We start from the raw sequence: 27,877 nt of genomic DNA, 5'->3' as shown, positions 1-27,877 counted from the left end.
TAACCTGTCACAACGTTTCGTTTCAGCTATAAATGTATACTTCGTTTTAAGAAGGAGTATAAACCGTGGCAGCTGACGAAACAAACTCCCTTCATACGTTCAACACAATACGTTCAGTCTGAATCAATTACGGTTGAGTTTACTGGTAACATTTAATAAAAACAAACCTGAGTAATGCTGGAGGTAGAAACGTTCCTTCTAACATATCACGGGCATGCTTAAAATATAGTACTTGATTTTGATTTTACAATATTTGTCCGTTTATTATTTACTACAAGGTTTCATAGTGGGCTATCTGTGCTTTGCCCACGACAGTTATCAAAACCTGATTGTTTGAGTCGTAAGTGGGAAGAAGTAAGATTGAACAACTATAGGACACACCATACTTGTTATTGTGTTTATTATGTGTACGCAGCCTCTCAAAACAAATAAGTTACAGATTGAGTCTCTAGCTGTTCTTGTAGGTTAGTTAACGCTTGATGAGCATAACATTTCTAGAAATTCAAACTATTTTGCACATTTGAAGTGTATATCAACATCATTTATGTGATATTGTGAGAAATGTGTAGTTTCCTCTAAAGCAGCCAGACGAAAAACATCGTGATCGGGTCATCTTCTTCTCAGTTCTATTTGATTTAGACTGAGAACATTCTCTTTATGTACTGGTAAGATTGCTTAATTCAGAAGAGCGTTCAAAACTGGCTAGAGTTTCTAATAACAAAATCCCAAAATTCTTTCAAACGATAAAATAAATTACACTCACCCATTTGCTGAACTTTAAATGATTTCCGTGTATATACATGAAACGGAATACTATTAAGACCTCACGCAACTGACACACCGAAAGAACATGTGATGACTTAGTCTGCTTATTTAGCCAAATTATTAAATCCATGAAAACAAAAAGATAAATAAAACCTTTCTGTAAAATCAACATACCTGAAACAAAAGACCACAGGGCTGTACATATACATGTACAGTCATGTGAAAAAATTAGGACACCATATGAAAGCCTGTGTATTTTTGGATATATAGATATTTAATCTCAATTTTAACAATACTGAGAGATTATAGGAATATAACTAAACAATTAAAACTGAAGAAACGACTTTTCAAGATCTTCTGTAAATGTAATTCTACAAAAATCCATATTCGAACTGAGGAAAAAGTTAGGACACCCTACCCCCTAATAGCTAGTGTTACCCCTTTGGCTGAAATAACTGCAGTGAGGCGCTTCTTGTAGCCATCTACGAGTCTCTGACATCAGTCTGAAGAAAGTTTGCCTCACTCCTCAATGCAGAATTCTGTCAGCTGTGAGATGTTTGAGGGGTTTCTTGCATGTACAGCCCGTTTCAAGTCATCCCACAGCATCTCAATTGGATTAAGATCTGGGCTTTGACTCGACCATTCCAGGACTCTCCATTTCTTAGTTTTCAGCCAGTCCTTGGTGGGTTTACTGGTATGTTTTGAGTCATTGTCGTGTTGCAGGGTCCAGTTCTGCTTCAGTTTCAATTTTCGTACAGATGGTCTCACATGATCCTCAAGCACCCTCTGATACAAAGTAAAATTCATGGTGGATTCTATGATTGTGAGCTGTCCAGGTCCTGCAGCAGCAAAGCAGCCCCAAACAATGACACTTCCACCTCCATGCTTCACAGTTGTAATGAGGTTCTTTTCCTGGAATGCTGTATTTGGTTTACGCCAAACATGTCCTCTGTTCTGGTGTCCAAATAATTCAATTTTGGACCCATCTGTCCAAAGAACATTATTCCAGAAGTCCTGGTCTTTGTCTACATTCTCTCTGGCAAACCTCAGTCTGGCCTTGATGTTTCTCTTAGAGAGCAAAGGTTTCCTCCTTGCACACTCCCATGCAAGGTAAACTTGTGCAGTGTCTTTCTGATTGTAGAGGCATGCACTTTCACATCAATAGTAGCCAGACCCTGCTGTAGGTCCCGTGATGACATATTAGGGTGTTTGGAGCCCTCTTTTAACATCTTGCGGTCTGCTCTCGGGTGAACTTGCTTGGACGACCAGACCTGGGCATGTTGGCAGTTGTTTTGAAAGCCCTCCACTTGTTGACTATTTTCCGGACAGTGGAATGGCTGATTTCAAAATATTTTGGGATCTTTTAAATCTCTTACCAGACTCATAAGCTGCTACAATTTTCTTTCTGAAGGCCTCAGACAGCTCTTTTGCTCTCACCATGGTGCACACTCTCACTTCAACAGGCAGGAGCACACCAAACTAAATGTCTGAGGTTTAAATAGGGCAAGCCTCATTCAAAATGCTGTGTAACGATCTTCTAATCATGTGCACCTGGTGTGATACACCTGTGTGTGAGTTGAGCCATTTTAAGTGAGAATAAATGTGGGGGCGTCCTAACTTCTTTCTCAGTTAGAATATGCATTTTTGTAGAATTACATTTACAGAAGATCTTGAAAAGTCTTTTCTTCAGTTTTAATTGTTTAGTTATATTACTTTAATCTCTCACTATTGTTACAATTGAGATTAAATATCCATTTATCCACAATTTTTACAAAAATACACATGCTTTCATAGGGTGTCCTAATTTTTTGACATATTCCAAAACCTTATGTTCTAATGTTGGTATTACACAATATTGAAAATCCACAACCTGATTCTCTGGTATTTATATTAAAAGGTATTTAACAAGTTTCTGCCAAGTGAATCTTCCTGACACAGTCTAGAAAAAAATTAGGTTTAAGTATATATTTTCACTGTCATACATAAAGCTAAACATACAACCTTTCGCATGTTAATCAATAAGATCGGTGGTATGTATGACAAGTGTATTGGAACTTACCAGACAGTTGTTGTAGAACACATTTTCTTTAGATAATGACTTGAAGTCTCTGTAAAAGATATAATGGCATGTAATTGTGTAACACAGTTATATGGTAGTAATACCATGTAATATTTGATACATTGTAATATTCATCTGATCACGAATTTTAATTTACCAATCAGAGTTCTTGTGACATTAACTTCTGTTACAGTTATTACTTAATACTCCATTCAGAGTTCTAGTTCTGTAACAGCTAGTGTTTTATACTCCAGTCATAGCTCTTGTGACATCAACTACTGTTATACAAGCTACCAAACTAACTCATGTTGGTAAAGAGATAGTTGGTCTCTAATTTTTTCATTTAAATCTTTATGACCTTAATTTAGACATGACAGTTTTTACTTCCAGTGGAAGTCTTAGTGATGTGTTTATTTATTGTTCACCTGAACCTAAACAATAGTAAAGTAACAGTTTTATATCTTGAAACACTGAATTTCTTTGAGGTTTTAGGTCAGTAGTTTGTCTTTGTCCAAAATGTTTCCTGTAACATCGACACCAGGATTGTTCAACTTTACGCTAGCATGACACAGCTCAGCTTAACCGTAACCTGTCAACGAGGATGTTGTGTCGATTAAGCAACCACATCTTGGTAACGAGGATACTCTATGTAGCTTGAAGTGTAATTCGTAATCACAGGGTGAGGTTCCTGTAAACGAGTGATTTGTACGTTAGAAATGGGTTCCAAATGACAATAAAAATCTCCTACGAAGAGACACGTGCTCTTTCTTATTTGTACCAAAACAACGCATGCAAAACAGTAGATGCAGTGTTCTAAGTAAAGAATAACGGTGCTCACATTTAGTGTATAGATTCATTATAGAGTTCCTCCAACATGTATCATAAGCAATGGAACTGGGGGTAGTAGCATTGGGAAACACGCCCCCTATCAACAAATGTTTGACATAACAGCGAAGTGCCATTTTGAATGAGGAACAGGGACTAGTGTATAATTATCAGAGATTGGTTTGAAACTTCGCACAAAGCTACACGAGGATTATCAGCGCTAGCCATCGTTAATTTAATAGTGTAAGACTAGAGGGAAGACAGCTAGTCATCACCACCAATTTTGGCTACTCTTTTTTACCAACGAATAGTGCGATTGTCGTAACATTATAACGCTCTCACGGCTGAAATGGCAATCATCATGGGTGGTGAGATAGGAACCCTCGAACCCTCAGATTGAAAGAGAATCGTCTTAACTACCTGGAAAGTTGCTATTTGAACCTTGAATCCAGTAGTCACGGTTAATATAGCAAATAAGGTGCCCCGATACATCCGCAACAAAATTTCATCGGTTATAATACGGATGTATTTTTACTCAACATCTGGCGTAAGCTTCATTATCAGTGTTGGCTGCAGTTAAGAGAGTGCGTAACACGACTATAGTAATACAACCATTTTCCGTGTGAACACAGTAAGTGCAGAAACGATTAACAAATTAAAATATTCTCTATAGCACGCTACACAGGTTTGGTGTGAACTTCGCGCAAAGCTACATGAGGGCTATCTGCGCTAGCCATCCCTAATTTTGCAGTGTAAGACTAGAGGAAAGGTCGCTAGTCATCACCACCCACTGCCAACTCTTGGACTACTCTTTTTACAAAAGAATAGTGGGATTGACCGTATTATTATAACGCCCCCAAGGCTGAAAAGGCGAATATGTTTGGTGCCACGGGGATTCAAACCCGCGACACTCAGATTACGAGTCGAGTGCTTTAGCCACCTGACCATGATGGGACCCACACTATACACATCGCCAATAACACAAATAGTACAATAATTTATACCTTGAGACGTTTTTAATCATGACACTCGGAAACCACACAGGATTCATTTAAAAGGAGTAAATTTTGAAAGCCTCAGATATCGTGTTGTTATAAATATCATCTGTATCTCTAGTCGAGAAAACTTAGAACCTCGTGTGTTTCTCTGGATTTCAAATGTCGACTATAAATATGTTTATGTATACACAAGGTTAAAAGTCAATGACATTTGACGTGATGTCACGAGGCTGATATAGTTACGTGATAGTTATCTGCTATTTAATCAAATTAATACTTTTAGAAAAAAAAAAAAACAGTGAAAATATATTTCAGTTCGTTTAAGCAGCTTCAGATGGGGGAGGGTGTATATTATTGACTGTTGTAAGGTCAATGACGCCTCACATAGCTTTCATTCCAAAAAATACAAAGTAAGCACAAATGAGACGTACTGAACGATCTTGCTTGATATTCTACGAGGGGCGTTAGATTCGTGTGGAGTTTTCCTTTAACGCATAGGTGTTAGGGAATTTAAACTGCTTTAAAACGACCTGTTATGTTTTTCTATATATCGTTGTTTGGGAAAACTGGTTTGGAGATTAATTAGGATGATTTTACCTGTAGGAAAAGTGGCGGCGGTTTCTCTTGTGGTATTATTTTAAAATGTGATCCTGATTACCCTAGATAGCTTTAAATGCATGTATTAATTACCGCTTATACTGGAGTCTAAACACGTTGTTTTTGTAATATATTTAGGGTGTAGACACAGTGTTTTCTTCTTGACGTGGGTGGATAACATCTGTAAAATCGTGTAGTTACAACCATTACATAGGCGCCAACTAACTCTGGCATGGACTTCCTAAACACCAGGTCATAGTGAACTTTTACTGGTTTTGTTTACTGGTTATGCTTCCGTTCTGTTAATTAAAATGGCAGATTAAACCGAACGCTTTCGCACAATATCAACATTAACATATCTAGTGGACTAGACACACAATGAACGCTATAATAGATATTTCTTACGCAGCCGAAGACTCCTAGTGTTCCCTATCTCCTCTCTCTATTATCTGAGCTAAATGTCCACCAGGGCTATAAACCCGTGATCTTGTAGTGTCTCCAATCCTCTGGTCAGTCACCTAAGCTAAAAGACCACGAGGACTATACGCTCGTGTCCTCCAGGTGTTTTTAACTTTTCAATCAGTTAGTTGAACCAAGAGGACATCACGATATATTATTAAGGCATAGTGTTTTAATATTTTATTTATATTAAATATGTAGACTTCCCCTGCAAGATATTCCGACAACTTACCAAGACACGCGCGAAATACACTTTTTTGTTGCTGTTGTTTTTATTTTTCATTGTAAAGTTCACGTGTTTAAGTAAAATTTCTTCGGAGATCAAGTTAAGCTACGAAATGTCTCTTTAATGCTCTACCGTATGTAACAAAGCAACACAGCACAGTAACGGATACACAATACACAATGCTGTGTTGGTGAACATAGCACCGAAATTCACCGGAAAGATAGCTAAAAAAATGGATGAATCGACAACAAAAGGTTACAGATGAAAGGAAAACGAACAGGTGGGCTTTTGTTACGAGTTAATGGATGAGCAACCACCAGGGGTTACACATCATTTGGAGCTGATGAAACAAGGACAAGAAAACCACGATTTCCGCTATCCTTTTGTGTAACCTAAAAGTCTGTAGGAGGAACGGTCAACCTTACGTTGAATTTTAGCAGTGAAAAAATAAATACTCCTTCCGCTTGACCATCAGATCATCAACAACTATAAACATGACTAATAAAAAATTTAAAAAGTTTTCATTGTCGCCATGTGTTTTGTTTTTCTCTCATGTAATATGGAGACATAGCTTATACAAATTATTTCTATGTTCGTTAACTATTGGATTCTTACACACACATGAGTATCCATGGTGAAAAAGAAAGTATGTAACTTTGTTTACGTGCCTAAATCGTAAAATTATATTTAAAATTCCGCTGACTCGGCCTTAATACTAGAAGTATGGAGCACCTCTTCGATTCCCACTGCTCACTTGGTTTCTAGAAAAATCGAAGACTTTGAAATATACCTTTGGATAACCGAGAACACCTAGATATTTAAAAAAAAACAACAAATCTATCTTACAGTAAAAATATTATAAAGAAGTTGTTTGAAAAAAACAACTAAAACAACAGTTCAACAATAAGAATGTTAACAAGAGCTTGTTAAAAAAAACTAAACTTATCTGCCAACAGTAAGGATGTAATAAATATTGTATACTTAGATCAAAACTAAAGCGATCTTTCAAGAGTAAGGATGTGATAAATATTGTATACTTATATCAAAGCTAATGCGATCTTTCAACACTCAGAATGTGATAAATATTTATACTTATACCAAAACTAAATCGATCTTTCAACAGTAAGGATGTGATAAATATTGTATAGTTATATCAAAACTAAAGCGATCTTCCAACAATAAGGATGTGATAAATATTGTATACTTAGATCAAGACTAAAGCGATCTTTCAACAGTAAGGATATGATAAATATTGTATACTTAGATCAAAACTAAATCGATTTTTCAACAGTAAGGATGTGATAAATATTGTATACTTATATCAAAACTAAAGCGATCTTTGAACAGTAAGGATGTGATAAATGTTGTATACTTAGATCAAAACTAAAGCGATATTTCAACAGTAAGGGTGTGATAAATATTGTATACTTATATCAAAACTAAAGCGATCTTTAAAGAGTAAGGATGTGATAAATATTACATACTTAGGCCAAAACTAAAGCGATTTTTCAACAGTAAGAATGTAATAAATATTGTATACTTATATCAAAACTAAAGCGATCTTTCAACAGTAAGGATGTAATAAATATTGTTACTTATATCACAAAATATTCCAAACCCGAAATGTAATAATTTGTATCGATTACAATAATGAACTTACATTATATCGGTTTCATTGCGACATCTTTAAGGTTAATTTAAGTAAACGTTAAATTCTGAAAATCCAGTTTGAAAACGTTCCGCTATCTTTCGCCATTGTTCTTAGGTTATCTTTTCCAATCTTTACGTTTTGACAATGTAGGTAGACCTCAAGGTTGAGGTAAATTAGGTCAAGGGTTAAACACATTCATCATGATAAAACCATTTTTGAATAAGGACAGGAAATGGCCAAGATTTAACTTCAACAGGTCTGGAACTTTTCAAGACAGGATTAAGTTCTCACTGTCTCACTAAAACAACTTATAGGCACGACGTCAGATCAGATGCTGACCAGGTCAGATTTTATCGTCATCTAAAGGTTTCCACTGAATCAAGTGAGCCCTTAAATTTGAAACCGGTAAACTACCTATTTTTAGAAGCTTACACTAACACATAAAGTATTAATTGAAAGTAAAGACAGAAATTACTATAGCCGTATTGATATGCATTATCTTAGACTGTGTAGGATGATAGTTCCTCGTATCATAACCTTTTTATGCAACTGTATTTAGTACAAGTTTTACATTAAAAATTGTTCAACTCTTTTCTGCAGATGTTTATGACAACTGATAGCAGACTTATTTGCATAACCGGAGCTCCCGCCATTTGAGTATTTGATAATTGAGTGTTAGTACCTCAACAACTATAAGCCTTGTATGTTCTCCGAAGACAGAGTTACGTAGAAGAACGGGAGATATAAGAAATGCCTAAACAAAAACTGTCCCCTTCAACTTAACACACCTTTACGTATAGACAATTGGATTTGTAACCGTTCAAGATCGCCTGGTTTAAAATGTCACAATGAATAGTTAGCTGCGTTGTCAAAACAAGATATATTATATATGTCAACTTCTATATCTGCTGTGTCCAATTATATTGTTACACGAGACTTATAACATCACAATACCGAGATATAAAGTTACTAAAATACGTTTTCTCGACATGCTCTATTGGTTTGGTTTTCATAGTTCAGCGAATTAAGAAGGTCGACAGCTTACAAGTGGATTTACAAGATGACGTCACCAAAAGATTTAGATGTACTCTTTACACGAGTGAAAAACAAGAGTTATTTTAAAGGAGATGTGTGTTTGCGTGTGTGTGGTCTACGCATGCGTCGTTTCTGTACTTAAGTGCCAATTCAGTCCTCCTCCGGCATTATTGTTTTATTTAGTTTGTACAACCTACAGTGAAGTCAACCTTGTAAATAGATTTGAAACGTATATAAAATATCTATTTCTTAATCGTTGTGAAGGATAAATAATTATCTGGTTAACACGTGTTTTTCCTTTAGATTCTGATAAAAACTATTTGTATCATTATTTTTTCCCTCGCTGCGATTTTAATTTTATTTTTCAGATTTTCTAACACTTAATTGTACAAGAACCAAAAATACAGCCAGCTGGCATAGAACGTTGAATTGAGTTAGACTAAGCCTTAAATTGTATTACAAATTTAGGACCACTCTGGCTATAAATTGAATCAGTATTGTAACAATGATAGTAATATTTAACGTCTTAAAAGCCCTTACATTCGATATGGACTCACAACGTCTTGGGCCTATTGGTTTCATAGTTGCAACCTCGGATTAGGGCATGGGCTTACCGTTCTGAAGCCCATGGCCTCATACTAATTAGGGGGTCTCAAGAGTTGATTATAAATATATCGAAAGTAGGGGATCTGTCTCGAGAGGGGTGCTCAATAAGTTGAAAAAACCTATGGCCAATAAAACCCTTAATCCGGTCTTGTATAGTTTTGAAGAGCAGGTATGACGTGTCCTAGACATTCTCTTTAGAGGTTTCACAAAAACTTAGACTATCATCGTTATGGCAAGTCCGAAACGCTGCAATCCTACTTACATTAATTCGGGCCTAAAACGATGGATCAGAGCACAAAAGGCTAGTCCATCCCGCCAGGATTTGGTCATGTCTGTCACACAGACATCCTTATATCCATCAGTCATCCTCCGACACCAGGCCAGCAGAGCCTTCATCCCTCTCTTCTCTCCCATTCCTGACGCTTGGGTCTGAAATTAAAACTTATTTGTACCAACATGTTCCATCCAAAAATGTTTGTATATATCTGCTATTCACATTAATCACACACACACATATACATATATACAGGATGTCCATAAGTTATTCACCCCATTATAAGTCTTTATAATACCTGGCATGGCCAGATGGGTTAAAGCGTGCGACTCGTAATCTGAGGGTCGCGGGTTCGCATCCCCGTCGCGCCAACATGCTCGCCCTTTCAGCCGTGGATGCGTTATAATGTGACGGTCAATCCCATTATTCGTTGGTAAAAGAGTAGCCCAAGAGTTAGCGGTGGGTGGTGATGACTAGCTGCCTTCCCTCTAGTCTTACACTGCAAAATTAGGAACGGCTAGCGCAGATAGCCCTCGAGTAGCTTTGCGCGAAATTCAAAAACAAACAATCACCACCCATCACCAACTCTAAAGCTACTCTAGAGGGAAGGCTGCTAGTCATCACCACATTATAACGCCCCCACGGCTGAGGGGGCGAGCATGTTTGGTACGACGGGGATTCGAATCCGCGACCCTAAGATTACGAGTCAAACGCCTTATTCCATCTGGCCATGCCGGGCCCCATGTGAGTGGTGATGACAAACTGCCTTTCCTCTAGTCTTACACAGCAAAATTAGGGACGGCTGGCGCAAATAGCCCTGATGTAGCTTTGCGCGAAATTAAAAAACAAAACAAACTAAATAATAATTTTTTGGAATGTATACTAATCGATAGATATAGAGATATAAGAGTTCACTATCGGTTACCTGATATAAAAGATCTATATATGTTTAGCTTCCTAGGTTTGTAGACTCACCAAATAATAGAAACAAATGCAAATATTGTTTTATTCGACACATATAGGTGCTTAAATCTCATATAAATTGATTCATCTTAATTAACATATTTTCAAAAGGTCCTTTTGCGGTCAAAAGCTCGTTAATATTATTAGCAACGAATCTGGTTCACTTTAACACATTTTCAGATGGTTTGTTTGTTTGAAATTAAGCGCAAAATAATACAGTGGAATATCTGTGCTCTACTAACCATTGGTATTGAAACCTGAATTCTAGCGTCGTAAGTCCGCAGACATACCATGTGCCACTGGTGGTGGGGGCATTTTCAGAAGGCCTCCTTGTGGACAAAAGCACCCTAACACTATTAGCAGCGAGTGTGCTAAATGTAATTAGCATAATTTTAAAAAGCCCTCTTGCGGACAAAAGCAGATTAACTCTGTTAGCCCCCCGCTAGTGCAGCGGTAAGTCTCCGGATTTACAACGCTAAAATCAGGGGTTTGATTCCCTTCGGTCGGCTCAACAGATAGCCCGATGTGGCTTTGCTATAAGAAAAACACAAACACATAACTCTGTTAGTGGTGAGTCTCTTGTAATCAGATATGAATAAAGATGTCAACATTCGCAAGCGAATACAACATGCCTCTGCCACGTAACCCCAACATGATAATCTTTGACACCAGAAAAATTATGGAAAACAGAAAATTCGAAAACCGCCTATATCACAGTTATAGAAAAGTATCTCTGTACCAAATTTCATGTAAATTGGTTGAAACAAGGCTAAGTAATCCACCAAATCTCTTAAAAGTATGTGTTTGTGAAACATTTTGACTCTCACCCTAAAAATAATCAAAAACTGGTATAGCCCACATATATGCCAGACCTGTAAAAAATATTGTTTTAAAAAATTCCATGGAAACTCTTCGATATACGGTGGAGTAATCGTCCAAAGCCTCTCAAACTATGCTTTTTTTTCGAGTCTGACCCCTCCGAAAAAAATCAACAAATAAAACGTGTTTTTGTTAAACTTTTATATCTCCAAAAATTTTCGTCTTGATTTGTTGTAAATATAATCGTACAGGAGCCAAAAATATACTTTTTGGGGTTGTTTGACCTCTGAACCCACAACATAATTAAACAAGGTCTAACTGTTTTTTTGTGGTTTTTTTTTAATGTAGTCAGTTGAGTGTATTGGACCAAGGTATAACAGATTGTACGAAGTTTTAAGCCAATCTGCTTAGAGTCCCTCGCTGGTACAGCGGTAAGTCTACGGATTTACAACGCTAAATCACTATGATTTCTACTGGCAGCATAACGTCCTACTTCTAAACTCACACACTATGATTTTACTGGAAGCATAATGTCTTACGTCTAAACTTACACACTATGCTTTTACTGGAAGCATAATGTCCTAATTCTAAACTTACACACTATGATTTTACTAGAAGCATAACGTAATACTTCTAAACTTACACACTATGATTGCACTGGAAGCATAATGTCCCACTTCTAAACTTACACACTATGATTTTACTGGAAGCATAATGTTCTACTTCTAAACTAACGCATTATAATTTTACTGGAAGTATAATGTCCTACCCTTTGAACTTTACACATTATGATTTTTTAATATTGAGCTTACTAAGGGTAAATCTTCATTTAGTCCAGAAAGGGAAGATCTCCTTTGGAATGTTTAAAATAAACAAACATTAAACATATGGTTAGATATTATCATTAGTGTATAGTGGATCTGCCCTTTGAAACGTTTAGACCACAAACACAGTTACATATGGTACCAAGAAGATCTGAAAGCTTGGCCTGCGATATTGCACCCCACTCTCGGCTGAGGGTTTCTGGGCTTATCCCCATAAGTTGGGTTGTTTGGGATACTTTTGCAGCAAACAGTTAAGGATGGGTCACACATGTTCTTTGTTTTTTTGCCTGTCCTGAATAAGCAGGAACTCATCTTACACGGAAACACTGTCTTGTCTGATAAGGTAGTCATTGATGTATACAGATATATGATTCTGCTGGAGATCCGAACTTTGTAGTGCATGGCTCATATGTGAACTATCAGACAACAGGCTGTTTTATTAAATTCGAAAAAAGGACCTTGCAGCGATGTTAAATGAGATCAACAATGTTATGAACAAGTGGGAATTCTGCATATAGGACAATCAGTAATGAGTTCACTGGTTACTTTCTTCTCTTGAAATTTGAGTATATAAGTTCTTCAGCTGTGTAAATCCAAAGCTATACAATCTGTGATCTTGCTACCCTGGGTATCGAAACTCGTTTTTTAGCCATGCACGTCTGGAGGTCACAATATTTGGTACTTTATAATTCTAAACAGGAGTATAAAGTATCATGTGAAAGTACATTTGCATAATAAGTATTTCCATAATTGAAAGATAAATTTAATTTGTTTATAAGACACAAACGCCCCTTGTGGTAAAAAGTAAATACATAAAGATATATTTAACATTCAGTTACGAGATCAAATCACTTTTATTGAAATGTACAATAACAGACATCGTAAATGTAGGTTTCAAATAATAATTTATTTCATATTTATGACACGCGTTTCCTTCTTCTGCTGAAAATTCGCTGAGGAAAGAGTGCGTGTGATTCTTTGTGATCAGAAACCAGTCTCAGATCATCAGAGCTCTAGGTATCGTCTTCTTCTCAGACTAGGACTATCTTCTATCTTAGTTTTATTTTCCCTATCTGGCTCTTTAAAATTTGGAACTCGTTTGTGTTCAGAATGTTGTTTTATAGTCCTAAATTAACAAGAAATAAAACTAATACTGTTCAAGCACAAATGGAATGTTTTGAAAATCATTATGGTTTGGTGTAAGGCTCAATGTTCTAAACTTATAACTTCATGTGGTAGATTTAAGCCACTTTTCTGACGATTTCCATCATCATGCGCTACATAAAGGTATGACGCTACATATGCTATCATTACCTGCAAAGTTGGCTTAGCTCTACGCACGAGTATATTTTTGTCGAGATCAACTAGCGTTTTGTGGAGCAACGTATAGACTTCTGCTAGTCACAAAATAAGCTTCGCGCAATTTAGTCTCCGACGTTATTATTGTGTATAAAATTGAGAAACTTTTGAATTAAAGTGGAATAAAAAATCAGTATGAAGAAACAATAAAATGTCAAAACGTAAACTTACAATTGTATCTTAAATATAAATTTTTGTTTGTTTGTTTAGAACTAACCACAAAGCTACACAATGGGCTATCTGTGCTTTGCCCACCATGGGTATCGAAACCTGATTTTTAGCGACGTGAGTCCACAGACATACCGCTGTGCTACTGAGGGGCAAAATATGAAATATCACCAATAGTTTATCCCTCCCCTGTCTCCGGATTTACAACGCTCAGAACCGGATTTCGATACCAATGGTGGGCATAGCACAGATAGCCCATTGTGTACCTTTGCGCTTAACAACAAACAAACAAACCACCAAAAATGTCGGCATCATGAAAAAACATACATTAAATATACTTCATTATTTACTTAATTCAAATCACACAACTTTCAATTCATTCCTTGTCATTTAGCTCAGATAGCCCTCGTGTAGCTTTGTGCGAAATTAAAAAACAATCCTTATCATTTGTCTTTAATAACGTTTACTCTTAAATAAAACATTTCACGTAACAGAAGAAAACTGTTGAAATGCCTCTATATATCTGTTCTAATAAAAACACACATTTTTTACGCCTTAGAACCATTGTACAAAAAACATGAGTAACAGATTTTTGAGGCTATGATGGTAATTCGATAACAAAGTAAAATAGTTTCGCTCCTAATTACCCAGATGTTCTATCAGCGCAATGAACAAAGTTCAATACCTTTTAGACACTAGTTTACAACTCACAACTCTGTAAAGGACTATATGTGGCCTAGTGGTTAGCGTAGCAATACGGTGAAACCCAGAACTCATAGAGCTTTGGGTACTCTATACGAATGGGTCTCAAACCAGATATGAGTTGGTTGCGGGTGTTATAGATAAGTTTACCAGTTCATACTTAGAAATGTCTGTGTGTACATATAACTCTCGTGTAATTCCATGAATAGGTATCGAAATCCGATTTCTAGCAGTATAAGTCCACACATACTATTGTGCCATTGGGGGGCACACATGTATATATATATTACCTCTAATTACGTTGCGTTTAGCTTTTCAACCTGATCCTGAGATTCATTCCTGAAACTGTGTCCATAATATTTCGACACTATAAACATGAATCATTTTTATTTTACTTCACCCAAAGTATTCCCACTATTACATGTCAGTTGTATATCCACTATTAAACAACGAAATCTTTCTTATTGTACCTTCATCGCCATATGACCGGTTTTACCAGAGGGTTTTTATGTTACGTTTTTAAACAATAAGTTAATAAATTAGATTCTTTTATATGACAGTTGAGAAATAAGAAGAAGGAGAAAAAAAACGTTTTACAGGTTTTAGAACTTAATCAATATGGTAGAAGACGAAACAATACTGGCCTTGCCGGAAGAAAGATAAGTTTGTAGCTTGATTGGTAGGGTCATTGGTGACGTACTTACAAACAATAATCGCCAGTCCTACTCTCTTGTGAGCTGTCTTTAAACAGAGTCACAAGTAACAACCATAACAGGAAAAGAAATCATAAACCAAACAGTTTTTATTTATTTTCTCGATGATAAATAATTCCGCCAGGGTAATCATGGCGCGAATCCCTTCTCTAACAGCGTGATACTACTTCTCTAAATGACCGGAGTTAAAAAGCATTTTATTTTGAAATTCATCTGAATATTTATTGTATCACGTCCTTTATTTTGTATCATACCACTGACAGTAGAGTCCCAGCTGATGAATAGTTCACATCCTGAACTTTATATGATACCACCGTGTTCTGCCCCTTCGAGAAAGGAACCTCGTGGGCACAAGAATCATTTATAAAGATAAGTTCAAGGTCATTAAGTGGAATCGTCAGCGACTGCACAGGAACGTTTGGGCTTATCACCTTATACAAATTAATTACAAGTAAATAATTAGGTTATTTTCCCTCCATAGATTACTGATATATTACATAAAATAATTAAGTAAGGCAAACATAAATCATGTCGCCAATATCCGCCTGCTTGATATTTTGGTAAGGGAAAAATCGATAGTATGGTACCTCTCCCTGTTAGGCTTAGCAGATACTTTTTCGCACCATTTCTTCAGAGTGATGAATAGTATATAATCAGTTTAAGGTCGTTTTGATGAGATGGTCAAGCTGGGCCTAGTATTTAGTGTGCCGGGATTGTCAATCCAACAATTTACGTCTTGCGTCCTGTTGTCGCAAAAACGTCCTCCGTACTTTGATGCAGTGGATACGCAATGAAAGTGACATCCTGCTATTCATTAAGAGTAGAGTAGCCAAAAAGTTGGCGGTGGGTACTGTTGGAAAGCTGCCTTTTCTCATGTCTATCGGTTTAAAATTATGGACTAGTACAAGCAGACAAATCTATGCGTAATTTTGTAGCTCACAAAAAAACTAACAAACCATTGTTATAACGTGAATATCAAATCGTTGTAATTACGTTGTTGCACGACTTCACATCAATCGTTTTGATGAAACTGTTGTTATACAGGACAAATAATTTTGTATACACTGAAAATCCTTCCTCGTGAAAGAAATTAACTAAGTTCACTTATGTCTTTATCTGTTTCTACCCTCACCACCCCCACATCATCGGAGAACTTCTTGGAGGGGGAGAGATTTTCTAATAAATGTACATTCGCAGAAGAAAACACCTCGTGGATCCAAATCTAACAAGGTCATATTAATTTCCTTTTAAGAGACGAACTAACAACAGTTCAGTCTTAAGTATTTTAATCAGCTCTTCACGCTAAGATTAATTGACATTAAATGTGGGAGTGGAGTACTTAGTATTCTCCCACGGTTCATTTAACGCGGCTGTAAAGGAAGACTTTTTGTTTATGCTTAACAAGCCAGTCATATCTAATAGTCTCTCTTTTACGGGAGTTAAAATTGAAAACGAAACCTCATTTACCTTAGGACAGATGTTCTGAAACTGTGAGTTGCGACCCCTCTATCCCAACACACGCATGGTCTCAAGAAGGTCAGGGACATTCAGTTGTATGAAGTCCCTCACTTTCTTTTTAGGTTCAAAACAAATTGTATGTGTAAAATCGCAGGCTCTATGAGTGTCTCAGTTTATTTTGTTTGAACGCCAGAAAAGAGGAAAATAGATGGCGCTAGTTATTCGTGGTCGCTTCTATAATAGGTTTGGTTTGTTTTGAATTTCGCGCAAAGCTACATAAGGGCTATCTGCACTAGCCGTCCCTAATTTAGTAGTGTAAGACTAGGTGGTTGACAGCTAGTCATCACCATCCACCGTCAACTCTTGGGCTACTCCTTTACCAACGAATAGTGGGATTGACCGTCACATTATAACGTCCCCACGGCAGAAAAGACGAGCATATTTGGTGTGACTGGGATTGGAACTCGCGACCCTCGGATTATGAGTCGAGTGTCCTAACCACCTGGCCAGCTTTAGAAAACAAATTCGTTGTAATAACTAATATTTTCTAGGGGTGCTAAAATGGCTTCAATTTTTAGGATATTTTTTCTTACTTTCACGATCTTAGGGGCCCAGCATGGCCTGGTGGTTAGGGAATTTGATTCTCTGCGAGCTCAAATTCCGTTACTGAACACACCCTTTCATCCATGGGGGCGTTATAATATGATGGTCAAACCAACTATTCGTTAATAAAGGGTCGTCCAATAACTGTGGTGAGTGATGTTGACCAGCTGCCTTCTCTCTAATCTGTCCATCAATAAAAATTAGGGATAACTAGTGCAGATAATCTACAAATAGCTTTGCGCGAAATTCGCACACACACAAAAAGAAAAGACAAACACAATTCTATGTTTCGTAAGAAGCAAACAAAATTAAATATTTTCAATAGGTGAGGCCATGTAAGTTATTATACTGCCAGTGAACAAGCATCTCTTGTATTTCATTGCTACAACGAAACGATTTACTAAACATCTATCACGGTAAAACACGTCTGAATATAACAGTTACTTTATGAATTATATTAACTTTTAGGACACAAATAAATATGACCTGTGATACCAAATATGAGGGTTCAGCCAAAGAGAGGAGTTCCTCGTTAAAAAATGAAGAAGAAAAGTGACATTGCAAATTAGGATTCAAAACAACAGGTTTCTCTTTCTCATTAGAGGGGGATTCAAATCTACTTTATTTCAACTTAGACACTTCCAGGGTAATTTTCAAATAATTTACAAACTAACTCGTTATTAGAGGGCACCATCAAAAACGAAATTTCAGCCCTAATGAATACAGGATAATTTTTGAATTATCATAATATTATATCGTCTTAAGAGGCGAAAAGAACGATAGTCTATTTCGTAAAAAATGGGCCGACCGTAAACTGTTGATTAGTGTACTAGAATTGTGAATCCGAAGGTTAACGGTTTGGGTTCCGTACTCACAAAAACACTCGTTGAACTTTGGGGTCGTGGGTGGGTTACAAGAGTAACAGTTAAAATACACTATTTGATCAGACAGTAGAAGCCCCAAAATTGACGCTGGGTGCTGTTGATTAGCTACAACGAAATTAGAGACGGCTTTCCACAAATAGCTCCATGCGCAAATATTCCGATGAAAAGCAAACAAAATTATTTAGGAGTACAAGTTTAAACTTTGAATAATCCTAAAGTAGTTAATATAAGACACAAATAACATGAATAATGTAATATTTCCGTGGATAATCTTGAAGACAATTTGATGATCGGCAGCTACACATTGAGAATCTGTGGAATCGAACCCCGGATTTTAGCGTTTTGAGTTCGTTAACTTTCCACTGACACACCGATAGACATAAAACCAGAAACCCTAGCTCCAAAATAGAACATATAACGACACTTTGGGATAAAACTAAATTTCAACAAGATATTGAGTCAGCCAATGGCAATGAAGATAACATCTCAACAACAAAACATTGAGTCAACGAATGATAACGAAGCTAACATCTGAACTAACAGGGTTTAAACTATAATATTATTTTGGAAAGATACATATTTATTGTCATTAAAACTACTGTCCTCACTGCTTTTCTTATTGACCATGAATAAATGCCCTACTTGTTAATGGTTAAAACTATAATTATCAAAAAGGCCCGGCATGGCCAGGTGGGTTAACGCTAAATTAAGGACGACGAGCGCAGATAGCCCTCATGTAGCTTTGCGCGAAATTAAAAAAACGAACAAACAAATAATTCTGAGCAATGCTCAAGTTAATATTAACTAAAACTAGTGTCTTCGAAAATATTTAGTTTGTTACAAATTCAAACTGCTGTACCCGGTAATATTTTACAACTGATGAAAAAAACTAATATCTTCATTCGTGTTTAAGTAACAGTGACTAAAACTATATAGTCTTCCATAATGTTCTAGCTGGTATTAGTTAAACCTAATATACTCTTCTAGCTGGTATTAGTTAAACGTACTATGCTGTTCTAGCTGGTATTAGTTAAACCTCATATACTGTTCTAGCTGGTATTAGTCAAACGTACTATACTGTTCTAGCTAGTATTAGTTAAACCTAATATACTGTTCTAACTGGTATTAGTTAAACGTACTATACTCTTCTAGCTGGTATTAGTTGAACGTACTAAACTGTCCTAGCTGGTATTAGTTAAACCTAATATACGGTTCTAGCTGGTATTAGTTAAAAGTACTATGCTGTTCTAGCTGGTATTAGTTAAACGTACTATACTGTTCTAGCTGGTATTAGTAAAACGTACTATACTCTTCTAGCTGGTATTAGTTAAAACTACTATACTGTTCTAGCTGGTATTAGTTAAACCCATAATACTCTTCCAGCTGGTATTAGTTAAACGTACTATACTGTTCTAGCTGGTATTAGTTAAACGTACTATACTCTTCTAGCTGTTATTAGTTAAACGTACTATGCTGTTCTAGCTGATATTAGTTAAACCTAATATACTGTTCTAGCTGGTATTAGTTAAACCTAATATACTGTTCTAGCTGGTATGAGTTAAACCCATAATACTCTTCCAGATGGTATTAGTTAAACCCACTATACTGTTCTAGCTGTTATTAGTTAAACGTACTATGCTGTTCTAGCTGGTATTAGTTAAACGTACTATACTGTTCTAGCTGATATTAGTTAAACCTAATATACTGTTCTAGCTGGTATTAGTTAAACCTAATATACTGTTCTAGCTGGTATGAGTTAAACCCATAATACTCTTCCAGATGGTATTAGTTAAACTCACTATACTGTTCTAGCTGTTATTAGTTAAACCCACTATACTGTTCTAGCTGTTATTAGTTAAACGTACTATGCTGTTCTAGCTGGTATTAGTTAAACGTACCATACTTTCTAGCTGGTATTAGTTAAACGTACTATACTGTTCTAGCTGGTATTAGTTAAACCTAATATACTGTTCTAGCTGGTATTAGTTAAACCCATTATATTCTTCTAGCTGGTATTAGTTAAACCCACTATACTGTTCTAGCTGTTATTAGTTAAACGTACTATGCTCTTCTAGCTGGTATTAGTTAAACGTACTAAACTGTTCTAGCTGATATTAGTTAAACGTACTATACTGTTCTAGCTGGTATTAGTTAAACGTACTATACTGTTCTAGCTGGTATTAATTAAACCTAATATACTGTTCTAGCTGGTATTAGTTAAATGTACTATACTGTTTTAGCTGGTATTAGTTAAACGTACTAAACTGTTCTAGCTGGTATTAGTTAAACGTATTATACTGTTCTAGCTGGTATTAGTTAAACGTACTATACTGTTCTAGCTGGTATTAGTTAAACGTACTATACTGTTCTAGCTGGTATTAGTTAAACGTACTATACTGTTCTAGCTGGTATTAGTTAAACCCATTACGCTTTTCTAGCTGGTATTAATTAAACGTACTATGCTGTTCTAGCTGGTATTAGTTAAACCTACTATACTGTTCCAGCTGGTATTAATTAAACGTACTATACTGTTGTAACTGGTATTAGTTGAACCTAATATACTGTTCTAGCCGGTATTATTTAAGCCTACTATTCTGTTCTCTGTAGTATTCTAGCTGAATATTGTATATACTTTGTTCAGAACTGGTAATTGTATGGGTGTTTATTTGTATAAATAAAATTAAGGTACAGATATAATATTGTCGAAAATACGTTTTTAAATGTGTGTGTGTAAAATGTGTACATATTTGTATATTAACACAAAAAACAAATCCATGTAGAATAACTGATATATCTCTCATTAACATAATCTGTTAATAATAACAGAATATAATGTGTTATCTGATGTACACATTACATATTAAAAGGTTACTTTAGTTTGAATACTTGATTCAACTACAAGCTGTTAACTAACAAAGATAGTACATTCTGTTAGTATAATGACAAGTTGCCAAATGACACTTCAGAAACATAATAAAACGATTTACTTTTGTGGAGTGCACTATATGTTTCCACAGATCAATGGTGTTCTAAACATGTGGTATGTTTCTCCCAAAATAAATCATTTCATAATGTTTATAAATAATCTTGCCAGTTTATTATTAACTGTTAACGTCGGTCTTGTCTTTTTGTTTCTTTTGTTTCTGTCCAAAATAAATATATTTCGTTGTAGATCACATCAGTTGTTAAAAGAAAAGGAAAATCATTGCACGATATAAATAAATGTCATTCTTTACATACATCCAATAAAATATAATTTAAACATTTTCTGTGAAGTATAATACTGAAGCTGAACACCTTGTCTTAGGTAACTGATGAGAAAACTTATCGTTTTACAGTGGAAAAACGTGGACCTCTCCTCAGCTCTTTCGTTGCTTTTATATAAATATTATAGTACCAAATGTGTTTGTTTTTAAGCATGATGTTATACAATGGTCCACCTATGCTCTGCACACCACCATTTTAAGCTGTATATGTCTACAAACTTACCGCTGCGCAATGGGGGGGATGAGTTTTAGAAAAATACCGACAGTTAAGCTTTGAAAACTTGTTTCGTTTTCGTTTGTTCTTTTTTATGCACAAAGCTAGACAACGGGAAGTTCGTGATGTGCTTATCAAGGGTATCGAAACCCGGTTGTTTAGCGTTATAAGTCTATAGACTTGCCGTAGGCCATTGGGGATTCACAATGAATAAGAAAGAATAGCACATTTTCTCTAACTCCACATATAGTGAACACACATCACTCAATAACAACCTAACTCCACATACAGCGAACACACATCAATCAACAACAGCCTAACTCCACATACAGCGAACACACATCAATCAACAACAGCCTAACTCCACATACGGTGAACATACATCAATCAACAACAGCCTAACTCCACATATAGCGAACATACATCAATCAACAACAGCCTAACTCCACATACAGCGAACACACATCAATCAACAACAGCCTAACTCCACATACAGCGAACACACATCAATCAACAACAGCCTAACTCCACATATAGTGAACACACATCAATCAACAACAGCCTAACTCCACATACAGCGAACACACATCAATCAACAACAGCCTAACTCCACATATAGTGAACACACATCAATCAACAACAGCCTAACTCCACATACAGTGAACACGTTAATCAAACCATTTGTTATTATCATACCACGTGTTTCATACCTAATATATGTACATTACATATTAAACTATTACATCCAGAAACCAAAACACTGCCTTTAATTTCATATCACATGTTTCATACATTATGCAACTATTTCATATACTAAAGTATTATATCAAGAAACCGAAACATCACCTTTAACTTTATATCATATGTTTCATTTCTTAGCTATCTACTTCATATATTAAACTATTATATCATGAAACGGAAACATTAACTTCAACTTCATATCACGTTTCACACTTAAGATATCATTTCACATATTAAACTGTTAAAAAACCGAAACTTTGTTTTGAATTATTTTCGTGTTCAAACTGTTTTTACTTGGGGGGGAGGGGGTAAATAACAAGAGGTGACAGTGTTGATTTGTTACCTCGGTGAATCTTATTACGCCGTAAAGAAAAAATAACATTACCTTCCTTTTCTGAGGGTTACTTAAGACCCGAAACTTACTTATACCCTTTTAAACTTTCAGTGGGTTTGTATTGGTGTTAAAACGTAATAAGTTATTGCAAGAAGTATGACATCTACTGGGCGAAATATGCGCGTCCGATGCGCAGAATTAAAAAAAAAAAAGATTCGTTTAATTACGATACAAATATACTCACTGCGATGGTTTAGATTAGTATAAAGTGTTAGGTATCAAAAAACAAGGCTAGCAAAATGTTTACCAAGGCAAATCTTTCTATCAACTGTCAGTAAAATATATATTGAAATGCAGCACTCACCTTATGTTTCAACTGTTACAGTCGCACGTGTATATAAACGAAGGTTAGCACTCGCCGCGACAACAAAAAGGAACAGTTGTAAGTAAAATCTGACGTTGCCTGCTGGGTTCTCTACTCACGTGCAGTTTGTTCCGTTGCCTAGGAGCTCTCTGAGACAGGAAGTACAGCCACCTGAGCAGTAGGGACCTGTTTGAGCCCAATTACGGTCAGGCCAACGCTGCAGCCTCGTGACCTAGCTGCGCTAAGTAAATAGGCCTGTCGTTTAGTGGCACTACGCGGGACTCTTCGCCTGCCACTGGCAGTGGGAACCAACCAGAACTCTTGTAAGGAGCCAGCTTTTGTGTGGTATACGCGACACCCTGGGGAAGTTCAAATATTTTTAGAAACTAATTTTTCAAAAATGAGGAAAACTTCAACCCAGCTGGCCGCGGTGTTTCAGATGTTTAAAACCTATGATCACGGGACTTCCGGTTTGACTAAACGTAGAGGGATTGGAGAGTGAACGGTCTTTAAGATTTCTTAAGACAAGCCGTAATATTATAAAAGACTTGAGGTATCGCGATTGCAAACTATATAATTATACAACACGTGCATTACGAAAGCTTCAAAGATAACAAGTTTATAATGGCAAGCCCGGAAAGCTTACGATGATTTTATCATTTGGAAATCTTGGTTGGTAATCAAATAATTATTTATAAGAAATGTAAACACATCTGAAAATTAAACAAGAAGAAGAAAAAAAATATTTAACTAGAAGTAAGTCGTTTTCATTTCAGTGAGGTTAAACAATAGCACTCAGTCGTTGTTCGTTTTAGCACAAAGCTACACTGTGAGCTGATGGTGCTTCGTCGACCGCGGGATGTCGAACTGCGGATTTTAGCATTATAATTCCATAAACCTATTTTTCACACGAGAAGAATTCGGAGAAGTTCCAAGCTAACCGTAGAATATAAATTAAAAATTAAAAATATATTTAGACATTACTCAAGTTAAGGTATTCACTTCACCCCAAGGGAAACCTTTAATTTAAAAACATGCTATCTATGTTTAAAAGTTAGTTAATGTTGAAGCACTGTATTCTGACCGACCACCACCACCAGTGGTTCTGCAGCAAGTCTCCAGGCTTACGACGTTAAAATTCGGGTTTCGATACCCATAGTGTGCAGAGTACAGATAAGCTCATCGTATACTTCAAAATTTATCATGAGCCCACCAGTGAATATAGCCAGTTTAATACACTAGCTGTCTACAAGGTCATTGGTTACGTGCCTTTCTGACTTCATCTGTTTTGTTTTTTGACAATGGGTACATAAAAGGTCAGACATAAAATTACTCAATATCATGTAATATGTGGCCCTAAAGATAGTGGACTACTGGTACAAAAACAGTTTAGGAGGGAACCATATGCACAGGAACGAAAACTACACAAGTATTTAAATGTTTGTACGTTTGTTTTGAATTTCGCGCAAAGCTACACGAGGGGTATCTACGCTAACCGTCCCTAATTTAGCAGCGAAAGAGTAGAGAAAAGGCAGCTAGTATTCAACACCCACCGCCAACCTTTGGGCTACTCTTTTATCAACGAACAGTGAGATTGACCGTAAAATTTAACGCTCCCATGGCTAAAAAGGCGAGCATGTTTGGTGTAACGAGGATTCGAGCCTGCGACCCTCAGACTGTGAGTTGAATGCCGTAGCCACCAGGCTAAGCTGGGCCTGTAGAGAAACGTTACAAACTGTTTAGAATGATAACTGTATCCTCTATCTCTTTCAACGTCAACAATAATAACAATAAAAAAAAGGAACAGACAAAGTTCACATATACAGCGGACACCCGCCGTTAAGGATTTGAATGGAGACCTGGCAAAACCTTTTATTAAAAAAACCGATTTAAACACAAAGTTGTGTATTATGTGTGCGTTAAATATGAGTTAATTTTTATACACAGAGGATTGAAATAAAAATACTCCAAAAGAAGCATCGGATCCTGTCAGTAGTAGCTTGTCTTACTTCATTCTGGAGTCGTTAACCATTAAAACCTAGCCTATCTTACTTCATTCTCTAGTCGCTATCCAATAAAACCGTTAAAGTATATAGCTTGTCTCACTTTTCTCTGAAGTAGCTAACCGTTAAAAACAAATCTTCCTCACTATGAAAACGTATTCTTATCGTTCACTGTTTCTCAGTTTGAACTCAAGTGGTCAGTTTATAAAAGAAATATTTAATCACAATTAAAGTTTTTCGTTTTCTATCATCCATATATCGCAATAAAAATTAAAGCTGATATTAGATGGGTATGGATATAGAAAAGAAAAGCTATTTCTTGCTTAAAGATTGTCACACTTTGACCAAACTGAACTCTCCGGTAGAACAACGGTGAGTCTATGCATTTGCAACACTAATATCCGGGGTTCGATTCCCTGCAGTGGACAGAGCAGGTAGCCCGTTATGAGTTTGCCACAAAACAAACAAACACACTACGCCAAATTGAGAGACAACTAGTAATAAAATCATCAGCTTTACCTTCAGTCTCCTGTAATTGTAGAAACGTGTTGTGCTACCAGTTGTCTTGAAGAAAATAATTAAATGAATTTCAATAATATTTGCTACAAGACAGTCGAGTGGACGTCTCAAAGGTCGAGTTCAAACGGATAAATAATAGGACAAACTGTTCGCGAATGAAGGCTCAATTGAACAGGGATTCAGTATTGGCGTGTGTGAAGCTGATGCCAAAAGAAAGTGACGTTTAAAGTCGTGCGTAGTACGGGTACCTTGGCATCAAATGAAACGCTAAGTGCTACGTCTCAAAATACTAGAAAAATGTGGCTTACGCTCTTACATCTAGTACTACGTTTTAAGTCTAGCTTTGCCGGTATTCCTTTTTGTTTCTTATGTATCTGTATAAATTTCTTTAATTAACTTAGCTTCCGACAAGCACCTTTCTCGAAACGAAACTAAATGTTGTTAAACGTATTTAACATAAAACAGATAACTTTCCAAAGTTTCGGAACAAACTCAGAAAATAACGATCATGCTTCGAATCACGTAGAGCACGTGATGCAAACTAAATAGTTTGTAGTAAACTATAATAAGTTGTGATCAATTGAGACCACAACTCACGAAATAACCTAAAATGACAAGCACAATTAGATGTCGTTAAACATAAAACTTTACCGTGGACTAACTCTGTTGTCCCTACCACAGGTATTGAAACCTGATTTTTAGCGCTATAAGCACACAGACGTATCGCTGAACCACTGAAAGGGAGAGAAGGAATTTAATACTGAAGAAAAACTAAAGTATATAAACAACAAAATGCACTGAATCATCAGTTAGTTTCTCTAACTGTTGATGAATCCGGTTGTACTTTCGAAAACGTACGTGAGATTCCACGACATTTAGGTTAGCTCTCAATCCATACATCGAGCTAAAAGTACGAAATAAATTTCGTAATTGCAAAAATTAGTAATAACAATAAATATTTTATGAAATTATTTAAAATATCACGATCAATAATATTAATAGAAATAAATTTGAAGAAAAATTGATTATATTTTACAATATTTGTAACAGTGGACTCGAATAAAACAGGATTGAATAATACAAAATAGGCTGTAAGTCAGAAAGATAAAAACACAAACCATACCCATAAAGTTTTATCGATTTTCATTCACTGATTTCCAAGAAAAAGTCTTGGACTAATACTTTTGGCAAGTACGAAACTACGCCATAGTTATTTTGTTTTTCTTAGACGTACTGAGAAAATATTCAACAAATAACATTGCCTGTAGTAAATGTGATGTGTTTTACTTTGTTTGAGGATTTTCTAAGGATTCAGAACAAGTAACTCATATCATTTCGAGCTTACATTTGCGTTCATTCTGCAAGAACTGGGTCAAGGATTTTTTGTAACAATTTGGCAATTATACAATGCTCTTGACACTAAGAAATACGAAACTAACCAAAGGTTATTAGAAAACTGAACTCGATCAGAATGGAATTTCACAGTTTGGTCTTTGAAGTGGAACACTTTTGTTTAGTCTGTTCAAAATTTGTTTTTCTAAGAACAATTAAGAGCAACATTCAAAGTGAAAAAACACAAAATTGAAACATTTACTGGAACGAAACAAAACAAACAATAATATGAGATACCGCCTCACTTTGTCACGGGAACCTTTCGATAATTGAACCAATAAGCGCATTTGTAAAACAAAATAATGTAACGTCATCATCACCATCACCAATGATCGTTAGTTTTCCACTCAAGCAAGCTCAACAAAAGAAGAGAAAATTTACAATAGTTTGGCAAGTATTTTCAGGACCGTGAGTGGTAAATTATTAATATTTAAATACATTTCGTAAACCCATGTTACAAGATACACGAGTCTTTGACGATCAATCCAACCCTTTGTTGGGACAAATAAGTAGCAGTAGAAACAAAAGTGCCACAGTATATAGAACATGAATATCCATAACCAACGTTTAATCTAGTGGTCAGTGCTTTTTCTTAGAGCAAAGCCACATCGTGACACCTACTGTGTCCATTGCGGAGATTCGAATCCCTGATTTTACCATTGTGGGTCCGTAACCTTACTGTTGTCCCACAGGAGAGGGACAACGGTTAGCAATAAAAACTAACGTTGAATTTTATATACCATCTAAACAAATTGTGCAACGTTTATTTTTCAGTTGTTCTGCATTGAATAAATTAATAAAAAAAATTAAGTTTAACAACACCAAGGAAAATTTGTTTGCCTTAACTACAGAACTTAGTTGGATCATGTGTGTCCTTGTGGCTATAATTCCCGCATAAACGTTCATAAGTTTTTCATCATAACTCGTCAATACAAAAACAAAAACAAATAGTTATCTCTCTGCACTTTGGGCAATTGCGTCATCAGAGTGAAGGTCAAGTAAAAATATTGGATTAAAGTAGCTCGAAAGTTGGCGGTACGTACTATGAAATATCCG

The 27,877-nt window shown here is 36.0% G+C and overlaps 1 protein-coding gene across 3 annotated transcripts in view; it reads right to left on the bottom strand.

Annotated features, from left to right (window-relative positions):
- Positions 1 to 27,877, bottom strand: part of LOC143237151 (MICAL-like protein 2) — a 67,213-nt gene that overhangs the window by 9,030 nt on the left and 30,306 nt on the right. The window contains exons 1-3 of one of the 3 annotated variants that reach the window (XM_076476083.1): positions 22,908 to 23,169; positions 9,484 to 9,650; positions 2,825 to 2,873 (exon numbers count right to left, since the gene is read on the bottom strand). In XM_076476083.1, coding sequence (XP_076332198.1) covers positions 2,825 to 2,873; positions 9,484 to 9,635 — 201 coding nt within the window. In that variant the 5' untranslated portion in view covers positions 9,636 to 9,650; positions 22,908 to 23,169. Of the gene's footprint in view, positions 1 to 2,824; positions 2,874 to 4,653; positions 4,746 to 9,483; positions 9,651 to 22,907; positions 23,170 to 27,877 lie in introns of those variants that run through there. The other 2 variants (XM_076476081.1, XM_076476084.1) reach the window with 2 other exon arrangements.

The sequence above is a fragment of the Tachypleus tridentatus genome, chromosome 13 (genome assembly GCF_004210375.1).
Source record: "Tachypleus tridentatus isolate NWPU-2018 chromosome 13, ASM421037v1, whole genome shotgun sequence".
NCBI lineage: Eukaryota > Metazoa > Arthropoda > Merostomata > Xiphosura > Limulidae > Tachypleus > Tachypleus tridentatus.
The sequence above is the reverse complement of the archived record's forward strand: the minus strand, read 5'-3'. Positions and strand labels throughout refer to the sequence as shown.